This window comes from Ambystoma mexicanum, chromosome 14, assembly GCF_040938575.1.
Source record: "Ambystoma mexicanum isolate Mex_15411 chromosome 14, UKY_AmexF1_1, whole genome shotgun sequence".
NCBI lineage: Eukaryota > Metazoa > Chordata > Amphibia > Caudata > Ambystomatidae > Ambystoma > Ambystoma mexicanum.
The window spans coordinates 87,867,859-87,880,389 of record NC_090940.1 but is presented as its reverse complement, the minus strand read 5'-3'; the positions used below and the strand labels follow the sequence as shown (position 1 = coordinate 87,880,389).

Sequence of the window (12,531 nt, the reverse complement as noted above, 5' to 3'; positions counted from 1 at the left end):
CAAGGAGGGCTGCCTGTAAAGGATGCCAACTCTCCTAGGGCTGCACGAAAGGCCTTAACTTTAGTTTAAAAAGCAGTGGGCAGACTCAGTGTGGGTCCTTCGGAATATTCTGATTGGGAAGAGGGTGACATTATACAGTAAGGCTATGGAAGAGAAATAATAAAAAGAATAACATGCCAGTCTTCCGAAAGATTTTATTTTTGCTGCTTTCGCTATTTAGACCCCTGTGGAAGCACACAACTCTTTGCTATTGTTTTGGGATAAATAAACCAACCAAACAGTTCGTGAGGCCGTGGGGACAGCTTTAGTCCAAGATTTAATGATGAAGCTTGAGCAACAGTTGGAATCGATTTGCATGGGGTGGCAAACCAAGCCCCTTGCTGAACTTGTGGCTTTCGCGAATCATCGCAGAATGTAAGCAAAATCTAGAAGAATGGGGCAGGAGAGAAAACCTACATGTGAATCTGAATATAATTCTGGGAGGTGGGGGTGCAGGTCATTTCCGAGGAGTCGGATGGGGCAGGGGAAGGAGGAGAGGGTGAAGGGGTGGTGTCCCCTTTCCTCAAGGTACACAGGGATTGCAAAATGGAAATGTGACAAGTGCAACTGCATGCCTTTACTCTAAGCTGGGGGGCTATTGTAGGTTTCAGTGCCCGAACAGGCCACAGCTACAAGCTGCTAGAACCCCAACTGCCCCTCTTTTCCTAAATGTGAATGCACAAAATGTTCAGCCTCAAACAAATTAAAGTTAAGACAGCCAAGGGAAATGTGAGGCCATTATCTGTACATTACCACTTTCAAATCAGGAAGGCCCCTGCTTTAAGTGCAAAATTGAAGGACAAACTGATTTCCATTCACATAACAAAATAAAACAGAGCTTTCACGTTAGCGACCAAAAGGTTCATGATTTACAATGTGCATTAACTGCTTGTTTTACGAAATTCAAATGAATGCCCCCGTCGCTGCAGTGCAAGCACTGTAAATCCATTTAAAGAAGGATGTGTGTCGAGAGCAGTACCACATTATACTTCTGCAATTCTGCACGCCACCTCAAGGTTGCCTCAGTCCTGCCCTCAAGGGCAATTTATCATCGGAATACGACCTCTACTCTACCCTGCTGAACTATCCTGCAAGTGCAAGCCAAGGATGCACGCCACTGTTTTCCAAGTGCAAAGAAAGCGTTGTGCAAACCTCCTTCCCAAAGTAGAAAAGACATGCAAAATCCGGTAGTGCCTTACTTCAGCACTGCATCAGAATGCTTCCATGTAATTTCACCGACAGGTATTTTTACGACTGCCCTTTTAACGCGAACACTATTACGAAAAAAGTCATCCATTTTTTGGGGGGGGGTTTGGGGGGTTCCCCCCACAAACCCTCCTCCCCCACCTATTTTTAACTATTCCCGACCCCCAACCCCCTATCTGCATCTTTTCTACCCCCCCCCCCAAATTTCAATAACTTTTTCATAATTATGTCCAAGTTAAAAAGGCAGTCGGAAAAATGCATGTCGATTAAACGATGGTATACCATCAGGATATGACACAAAATGCAAAATAACGCATATTTTCAGATTAGTATGCCTTTTGCAATAAAACACGCTTCTGCATATCATAATCCTCCTCATCAGATCGAGGACCCACAGTGCCTGCATTCACTCAGTACTTTTATTTAATTTACATATACAACGACCAAAGGGAACCGGAAGTCCAAAACATTAAGATTACATCAAGCAGGAAACAGAAGAAAAGTATTCACTACAGCAATCCAGAGAGACGACAACATACCTGCTTTCCTCTGGGATATGAAGCGCCATCATCTGTAAGGGTTCCAGGCACTGTACCACCCAGCCGTGGCGCTCGCTGACCCGTTCCGTCTCCACTCGCAGGAAGTTGTTTGGCATCCGGCACCAGAGGACAGGCGTAATGGACTGCACATCCAGGCGAGGAGGGCATTGGGGGATGGGGTTCTTCTCCTCACTCTTGAATATAGCAGCGGACAGAGGCATTGTGTTCTGAGAGTGATAGGAAACGGAGGGCAAAAGGCCAGTCATTCATGACCAAGCTCCAGAATCAAGACAATGCTACAAGCTCACTCATGGAAACACTGTGACCATGAATATGGTCACTGGCTGGCTGGCTGGCCACACGGACTTGTTTTACTCTTTAAGAAAAGGCCTCCCTCATACATAGCCCTCACCTATAAATATAGGTCAATGCATACATGAACCTTAACTATGAATGCTTCTTCCTGCATAATTAATGTGTATATATATATATATATATATATATATATATATATATATATATATGCATACACACGCACACACAATTTTAGAGTCCATTACTATAAATATCAACCATACGTAGTCAGCCCGTATCCCAACGAACACTTCCATGCATGCATTCAATAGCCCTTGCCATTTAGTCTGGTCCAAAATATTTTTTGATGCAACTTAAGACATTTAGAGCATGATGTCCATATTCTTCGGCAGCAAGTAATTACTCCACATTCAAACCCTGCTACACCCACAATATATAGATAACATTATGGGTCACAAGACCAGCTTGCACTCACCGATGTAGAGAGGGAACTTGTTTTGGAGTTTTTCAAAGACATGGATTTGGCTTGAGGGGAGAACACTGCTTGGAAATTACCTCTGCTTGACAAAGGCCATACAGCGACATTCAGATTTGAAGTCAGTGTAAAGAAGCAGTGCTTAGAAAAGTGGTGGGAAAAGAACCCGGAGAGAGCCAGGCCACATGGAACTCAAATATAGTCTCTAGGTTTCTCTAAAATGGGAGGGATATGGGCAGTTTAGGTTTTAACTTCTATAAATCAATCAACTCTTTGGTAGGAGTAGTCCTACAACTTTTTGGAACTAACTAGTCTGCGATTTCTAAGCTCCCTGTAGCCTCTGGGTTTGAGGAAATCCCTAAGTAATATGGTTTTATTACTAAAAGTGCTATACTCCCCGAATGTGATTCATGTAACTATTAAGAAAGAGGCTGTACACATAGGACACAGAGCAATGACTGCATTCCTAGGACAAAGTAATCTTACATTAGCCTTGAAACTGCAGTCTCAATTTCTTCACTGTCGATCTGACTTTATTGTCCACACAGAGAGGAACTAGACCATTAGTCTTCAAGATGTACTACATTATGATGAAAACAGGGGATTTATCCATGTTATGCACGTGTGGATTTCTACTCTCCAGACAAAAATACTCTTGAGTTCAGTGTTCCTCCGGATCAGCGAGACCTGGAAAACACGCTATGAAATACTGATCGTTCTGGGATCAACCTAACTCTTTTCACCATATCTACCAATTACCGGGATGCCAGATTTTGTCCCAGCTATGTATGAAGCCACATTCATCAATTGGGACGAAATGTTAAATAGAAATGTAGGGAAATCATTCAATATAGCCATCAAACGTAAAACAGTATTGTTTATTTGGGTATCAAATCTATAGGAAAAATATGGAAATATTTTAAACATAAAAACACTAGTTAAACTGAACCATACTCTGTGGTATACACCAAAGACCTGACCAAATGAACCCAAAAGAAAAGGAAAAAGAAAGTGCAGACCGAAGAAACCACAGGGAGAACCTCACGTCGGCAACTGCTACACTGCAAAAAGCCACAAGACTCCACAATAAAAGAGTAATCCTCAGATTCACAGCAAGGCATTCACAACTGTAAATAAATACCAACACATTTAAGTATTCAACAGTAAACCCAATGATTCACATGGAGACCTTGCATCAACAACCACCACACTGCACAAAACCACAAGACTCCACAATAAAAGAGTAAACCTCAGACTCACAGGAAGGCATTTGCAACTGTGAACCAACAGAAACACAACTATGTACTGAATAGAAAACCACAGGAAGACACAGAACCACAGAATATGCCATGCTGCAGGAACGGATTGTGTACAAGAAACCATGGAGAAAGGAAAACCAAAATGGAATGACATCAGGCTACCACGCCAGGAAACAGAAACACAGCAATGGAACACACACTGATGGGCCCTACTCAAATAAGAGCCCCAAAGAAAACCAGACCAAAATCATTTTACCTAATGCCCTACCGGTCAACAGACATTCAACAGAGCAGCAACCAACAATAAAGAACATTAGTCACATTAGAACCTCAAAGGAAAAGGCCCGAAATAACAGAAACAAAACAATAGGAACCAGCACCTCCACTTCATACATCACAAAAACCCAAGGGGGCTAACGGCACCATCAACCTAAAAGAGAAGAGGATCTAGAAGAAGACATGAACCCAATACGAAACCTAACCGAACTACTTAATGAAGAAACAGAATCAACAGAACATAACCTGTACCCGCTGACAATAATGAGCATCGTCAACAAGACCACCAGAGCATCATCAACAAGACCACCAAAAGACAGAGTCAAAGACAACACAGACTACAATAAACAAATAAATACACAGAAACCTAATCAATGCCAGATCTATGTCCAAACACACAACAGAGATCTATGATCTACTTTGCAATGGGGGGATAGACATCCTATTCATCACGTAAACCTGGCAAACACAAAACTGCAAAGTCATACTTCACAGCTGTCTGCCTGACAACGTTAAGTTCAAACGGGTAAACAGAAAAGGAAAAAGAGGAGGAAGACTTGCTGTGGCATACAAGGACCATCTAAAAATATAGACGACCCAAATGCTGAACCTTCCAATCTGCGAATCACTCATTTTATACCTATCCTCAGACCCCTAAAAAAATATCTCACATTTATATTCATCTATAGACCTCTGACCTACGACGCAACCGTCGTGGACATTTTCATAGAAGCTGTCACTAACATGGCCATTAAACACAACCACTGATCATACTCAGCGACTTCAACATCTGGTTCGAAGAAGAGAATGCAAACTCAGCAAAAAAACGAACTAACCAGCTGGAGACAATGCAACTACGGCAAATAGTGTAATGAGAGATGCACGCAGCAGGCTACACCCTAGATGCATTCTTCACCAATGAAAATCTGATCACAACGGTACCCCCAATCCAGATACTTTGGAGCAACCACCTCAATATACCCTTTGTGATCCAAATACCATCAAAAACATCCAACAGTCCTCAGAATAACTCTCAGGTCTGAAAAAGAAACCGGAGAATTGCCAAAAGCAGTGACCTGAAAGAGAACCTAGGATTCACAAAACCATTGATCACAACCATAGACAGAACTGACATAGATGAAATAACAGACACAATCCTAAACTGGATCATGAAAACAATAGATAACATCTCACTGGAAAAACTTGTCATCCCATCACGAAAGAAATCAGTAGCAAGATGGCTCATGCCCTATCTCAAAGCGATGAAAAAAACAAACCAGAAACTACAAGAATGGAGGAAAAACTAAGACCAAGTGAAAAGAATAACATATCAAAGACAGATTACATCATACAAAGCAGAAATTTTCAAAGCAATAAAGAAATACTACAATGAACGATCATAAAAGCCAACAAGAATTGTTCAACATCATACATGAGATGAGAAACCCTCCGGGTGCAAAAACAGACCTGTCCCAACACAAAATTATGCGACAACCTCGCCAACCACTTTAAGAATAAAGTCACCAACATACAACAAATCATACAAAGTAGGGCAACCTACCCAACTGCCCACCTCAATCAACCAACCCCTGCCACAAGACCAGGCTGAACCTCTTCCCCCAAATCTCAGGAGAAGAATTAATCAGCCTGGTGAACAAAAGCAACAGGGCAGACTCCTCAGCTGATCCCTGCCCACCAGTCATCTACAAATCCATCCTTGCACAAATACTGTAATACATCAAAACCAACCAGCTATTAAATCAGGTACAAGTTTGCTTCAGACCCATGAGAGGAAAAGAGACGGTGCTACTTTCTATATGAGATGATCTAAAGACCAATGCAATCTCAGCACTGATACTACTTGATCTCTCCACAGCCTTCAATACAGTCAACCATGACACCCTCAAGACTAGAAGACATAGGGATTGCCAACACAAGCCCCACTTTGGATAAAGTCTTTCCTGTCGGGAAGAACAGAAACAATATGGCTAGCACCATTCAAATCTGCACCTTGGAACACTACATTTAGAGTCCCACAGGGCTCTTCACTACCCTCACTTCTATTAAACATCTACATGACACCCCTAAACAGCCTCATAAAAACATGGCCTAACCTGCTACAAAGTTAACACCAGTGAAGATGAGGACCCCACGCTAACAAATTGTCTCAAAGAACGTTATCTATGGATGAGCAACAATAACCTTAAAATGAACCTGGACAAAACAGAAATCAAGATTTCAGCCAACAACCAGCGAAACAACCAGGACATCCCATGGCCCACAGAACTGGGCACCCCACCTGAACCGTTCAAAGTATTGGAACCCTAATTGACAATGAGATAACACTAGAACCACAAGTCAACGCGATAATTCGGGAAATGCTTCTTCCATCTACACACAATTAAAAAAATACTAAAATACTACCATTCTTTTCATTTACACACAGAACACTTGCCATCATCTCCCTCATCATGTGAAGGATAGAGTACACCAACAGAATGCCAGAATACTTGCTGAGGGAACTACAACGGATACAGAATGCAGCTGCAAGACTTCTCCTTAAATTCTCCCGAAGAGACCACATCACACCAGCCCTGAGGATGCTACATTGGTTCCCAGCCAAAAAACGAATCACCTTCAAACAATGTGGATAACACACATAGCAGCCTATAGCCAAAGTCGGAATACATACAAAAAAGAATCACCGTCTACAAACCAGCAAGAACACTTAGCTTCAGCAACAACATCCGCCTCAAACCTAAACAATATGCAAAACAAAAACATGGAGGATCAGCCTTCTCTTGCACAGCCGTAAAACTGTGGAACTTTCTTCCAAAAGAAATACATACTACAGGGGATCACCTAAAATTCAGAAAACTCTTAAAAGCATTGCTCTTCAACTCCGAACCTGAATAAACACCAGAACAACATCTCTGTACCAGAAAATAAGCAAGATACACAGAAAGGAACCTCACAAAACCAGTGACAAACTCAACAGGGACCAAGCAAAGGGACCAAACTCACCAACACAACCCAACTCACTATACCATGAAAAAGTCAGTATGATACGCCTACCAGAAAGGCGATCACACTGGGGCAGGCCAACACAGAAACGCAAACATACCCAATGAGAGAATACGCGCAGAGCCAGGAGACTTTATGCATGCTCTTATGCTAGAGGTGATGTCCTATACAATATACACTTTAAACAAGGGCGTACCCCAACACAATGTAAGTTTGAATCTAGGGGCATTTTCAACAGTGTACGCCGGAACATAGATCTACTTTCAACACAAGGCATGAACCTAATCGAGGTCTATTTTATTGTGTGGGTTGGCCAATCTTGCATTCAGCCAAACTGGGTAATGGTGTAGGCAGGCCATACTTGGCATTTGGTGGAGATGCGCAGGCTATCCATATGTGGCAAGAGGTGGGGGTGGCATAGAGGCACGTCTCGCTGGGGTGCACAGTTTTGAGGGCCCCGCGCAATGTATGCCCTGAATCTGGGTGCAATTTCAGGTCAATGTATGCTCTGAGTCTAGGTGCATTTTTCAGGACAATATATGCTTTGAATCTAGGTGTAATTTCAGGGCAATGTTTGGTTTGAATCCAGGGGCAATTTCGGGACTGTTTATGCTTTGAAACCAGATGTAATTTCAGGACAACGTATGGTTGAATCTAGGTGCACGTTCAGCACAATGTCTGCTTTGAATCTGGGTGAATTTTCAGGACAAAGTATGTGAATCTGGGTGCATTCTTAGCACAATGTATGCTTTGATTCGTTTTCGGGATGATGTATGCTGTTTAATCTAGGCGCACTTTCCAAATAGAGTAAATGTTTTGGATCTATGTATACTCGTAAAACCACTAACAACTCCGAAATACTCTACTTACCCACCCTAAAACACAAAACTGTATACAACATACCTCTAACACAACAAAATACTAGACCTTCATAAAACCACTACGTACTACACACATTTACCATGAAACCAAAGCATCCATAAAATACACCCACGCCCACACCCACCACAAGACAACTACCACGAAAGACCACAAACCAGCAAACAGTAACCAGTTTCTCCGAACTGGAGCTACCAACAGTCGGCACCGTTGTTACCGGATTAGCACAGTCATAATGAGGCCCACTGTGTTGCGCAATCTGTCCGGGGCCACGGCCCTTGGCTCCGCCCCCTCTTTCCCAAAGAAAGAAGTAACGGTTTCCCCAATAAATGTTTTCCATTCCAGCGCTGTATCGGTGTGGGAGATGAACAGGGCCTTGCTTTAAAGCCAGGCATCCAATGGAGATGAAAAAGCTGTTGGAAGAGCAAATACATACCTTTAACTTTCCAAGTTCAAACTGGAAGAGGTTAGTGCTGGTAGGGTGGAGAAAGACGGCAGGGAACAGTTTTGTGTTCGGTTCAACCTGGAAAAGAAAAAAAGTTTAAAAGTCGTCAGTCTGGTGTCAGGCTGCTTTTTGGGATAGTGTGGCTAAGCAGCTGCAGGCTTCACTGTCAAAGGCATCTTCCTGGCGTTAGACTTCAGATTAAAAAAGCAAACATCACACAAATGCCCCATGGAATGTGTGCAGTCAGAATATTTACAAAGTAAAGCGGGTGTTTTTGAATATCTCACTATACTAGGAAGCAAGCCGGCGAGGTTTAGAGGATAAAGGTCGAAATAGCTCACAGAATATTGAAGTACATCCAACTTTAAAGCAATGATACACTTAGCAAGGTTTCAGAATTGCACTCGGTCAGGACAGTTAAATCAGCTGTATCATGTCTGTCTGCATGGAAGGTTATGTGAACCTTTACATCACAAAGATTGCATTATCCCCCCAGTGTTAAAGACGTGCGAGCACTATGGACATGGCATACATGACTGATAATGATAATTGCAGTTAGTACTGCTGTAGAATTCCTGCCTCGGCTCAGGAGTTAATGGGCACCAGCAAGTACACAAGACGTGTACTCCACTGAAGACAATGGCACGTTGCAATAATGTCACAATAAGCAGGCCTAGACATCGCCAGGGTCGCATTAACGACCAAAGCACTAATTCACGGGGCATGAACACTCCGAAATACAAGGATCAGAGCATCCTTGGCAATTCGCATTGGAAACAATTGCAAAACCAACTATTTATAGAAACGCAAACGCTGTAAACTGCCGTGCAAGAACATTAAAAGTTACTAGAAAAGAAGATCAAGTTGACATGGACTTCAAAGGGTCACAATGCTGTTAGAAACCCCGGTGGAATGTGCTGGGACCCAGGGAACTGCTTCAAGGCCACCTTTCAGTAGCTTGAAATGGACGAACATTAAAATCTAGGGCAGGGGTAGGCAACCTGCAGAGAAGAAATTCCTGGGACCCCCTTACCATTGACTGTAGTGGTTAGGAATGATGAGTCGTAGGCCACAACATCCCGTAGCAACAGGCTGCATACATCCAGTTTAGCGCAAAGGAACACCTAACATAATGACCACCCCCCTCAAAACAAGAGTGATAAGGTGTTTAGTATGGCCGAGACAACCCACTAGATCCTGCCTACTGAGCACATGAGGGTGTTGGCTGATAGGGGGCGCTAGCAGGAGCAGGAGTCTGGGTATTGAGACTTGGCAACACAGGCTCCCAGAAAGTGGCTGGAAAGAACGGTTTGCTAATAAATGATACATTAAAAAAGGGGGGGAAACAAAGAGTCAATTACAAGTGAGTTTGTGGCCCAAATGCCATTGTGGGAAGGGAATGCAGCTCTAGCGACGTATACGCACGCTTTCCCTTTTAGACCAGTGCAATCATGAAGGACTGATTCTGCTATGCTTGGGCTGTCCCCAGCGTATGATACGCACTGGTGTGACAGTTATTACTTTACTATGGGCCTCATTACACGGTAGGCGGTAAGGGTTTACTGGTACCGGTAAGGGAACCGGTACCGGTAAAGCCTTACCACCTTACTACGAGGTCCCTTTGCGGGACCCGCCCTTAACGGCTGGTCTAGACCAGCCGTTAAAGTTGGGACCCGCAAAGGGACCTTGGTGCTAATTATGGTACTGCAATTTGCGGTACCGTAATTAGCTCCTTCCCGATTCCCATTGAGCCCTATGGGGCAAAAATGGGAATGGGGAAGGACCATGGAGAAAGGAGGAATTACCGCCCAACCAACCTTGGAATGGTGTGGTAATTCCCCTTTCTCCATGGTGGTACCGGTATACTAGTATGGTACCGGCGGCAACCATGGTGCTAATCGCACTATGGTTTACCGCATTCCATGTAATGAGGCCCTATGTCTTTCTTCTTGACTCACGATCTGTTTAGTCTTGATGTGTTAACTGGGTGTAGGCCAGTGTGCAATTCTTTTAATTTACACATAAACGTTTTGGGAAAAAAGAAATTGACAGACTCCAAGCTATGGTGACTTCGGGCCCCCTCTTCAATGTGTCCCCATTTACACGCAGGAAGCAGTGAATGTGAATGTCTCTCGAGCCCACTGAGGCCAGGGACTGCCATTTCCGGTAGGGCACAGAGGCTCCACCCAGAAATCAGCCCAGGCTGTTAATGTCTTCCTTTCCCAGAGACCCAGCCCCCTCTTCAGTTTCACACTAGACCCTGCCCCTCTGAGACTTGGGTGAGAGGGATCTGGGAAGCAGGAACTTTCCAGGGCTACTCGGAATATACAGAGATAGAGGTGAGTGTAGAGTAGGGGTTCTGCAGCCATCCACACAGTCTGAAAGTCCAGGCCGAGCAACCACAAATGTGAAGGCGATCAGGGAAATAATCCCACATCTAAAGGGACATGGGCAGCAGAGGCGGATTTAACAGTCGCCAGGCAGACAAATGGCGAGCGGTCCCCTGTACCCTGCCCAGCCCCTTCCCAGTATCTACACGTCGCAGAGCCCACATTCAGAGCTGGAAGTGTAATATAAATAATTGGTACGCTGTGCTTTTTACAGTGCATAGCAGTTCTCGGGCCATGTAAAGTCACACTTATTCGGATTTGCCACAGCGTTTTTCCCTGATGCATAAGTTTGAGCCGTAAAATACAAACTTCTTTTTCACGAGGCACCAATACATTTAAGGTTTCCGACATGCCAGACCTCCCCTTGGCGTTGCACAAAGACGTAAAGTCCATTTTGAAGTGAAATGGTAAACAGCAGCAGGCACTATGCTTACAATTGTGATGTGTTTGCGCTAAAAGTTAACCTTTGCAAACTTTGAAAGGAGAGATTTCAAAAACCTTTTTAAATGAATGCTAGCAAAAAAAACAGCGAGGTTAAGCGTGAAAGTTAATTTCGCTTCATTCTGCATAATGAGTACAATGTGAGACAAACTGGTCCACAAGTTTGATAGCCACGCCAGCTGACAAGGTTGAAACCACCGTCCGAGGGAGACAGTGAGGGTTATATCTCTGATGGTGTGTTTTTGTGAGTGAAATCTGAATCCACGGTTTACTATATTAGACAGAAGTATGCTGTCGCTGAAGCCAGGCAGAAAAATCCTGTACAAATCTTTTAAGTGGTTTGAGATGCGCAAACAGAAAACTGTAAAAAAAAAAAAACACAACTTAAATAAATTAATCATTTATCCCCTAAAGTTCATCACTGTGCAACTCCGCCCACACTAGGCTCCGCCTCCATGACCCGTCCACTTGGGGCTCTCTGTCATTTTTGCCCACGGGGCCCTTTGCCTTAAATCTGCCACTGATGGTGGGTCTAGGTAAGACTCCAGGGCTCAGAAGGGTTTCCACTCTGTCTGTAAAATGAGCTCCGAGTGTCTGCCAAGGTACTTCAGCAGTGCTGATTCCTGGGAGGTAGATAGGGGAAGGTGGATAGCCTCTCCCTCCATTGCAGTCTACCACAGAACATCCAAAAATGAGCTCCTATGCTTGTATTTGGAAGACAAACTTTCAATACCCAAAAGAGTACTTTGGTGTGTGCCCACCTTGTGCAAAGGACCAGTTGGTTTTGGTACTAAAAGAAAATCTCCCAAACACAAGACACAGAAGATCATGGGAACTCAATTTGTTCTCGACCTAAAGAACAGAAGTTTGGTGAACTTTGAACTATGGTGAACTTTGAAGCTAGCCCACCAGGCAAAAAGTCAAGTCAACACTGGTAATGTATCCCTCTGTTTCATGCAGGAGCTAGAAATGATACTCCTTGGCGACGGCATAGAAGGCACACACTGCTTGCCCATACGTAAAGGAACTGGACAGTTCCCTGTGTGTAGCAGTGTAAAGCGCCTTTTGAAAAGTATTATTAAGTGTTTCAGTCACTTTCAGTCACTGCAATCTATCAATATTCGGCTTTCAGAATAAGCTACCAGGATTAGAAAATGACAATTTTTGGAGATGATGCTAAATTAAGACTATGCTAAATCAATTCACTATATAACACATGATTTCTCGGTCTTTTCTCTGTCCT

At 43.6% G+C, this 12,531-nt stretch overlaps 1 protein-coding gene across 7 annotated transcripts in view; it reads right to left on the bottom strand.

The window, feature by feature from the left end:
* The window catches only part of RYR3 (ryanodine receptor 3), a 1,751,462-nt gene that overhangs the window by 877,385 nt on the left and 861,546 nt on the right, over positions 1 to 12,531 (bottom strand). For all 7 annotated transcript variants that reach the window (XM_069638568.1, XM_069638566.1, XM_069638573.1 and 4 more), the window contains 2 exons: positions 8,449 to 8,535; positions 1,785 to 2,011 (listed from right to left, as the gene is read on the bottom strand). In XM_069638568.1, coding sequence (XP_069494669.1) covers positions 1,785 to 2,011; positions 8,449 to 8,535 — 314 coding nt within the window. The remainder of the gene's footprint in view (positions 1 to 1,784; positions 2,012 to 8,448; positions 8,536 to 12,531) is intronic.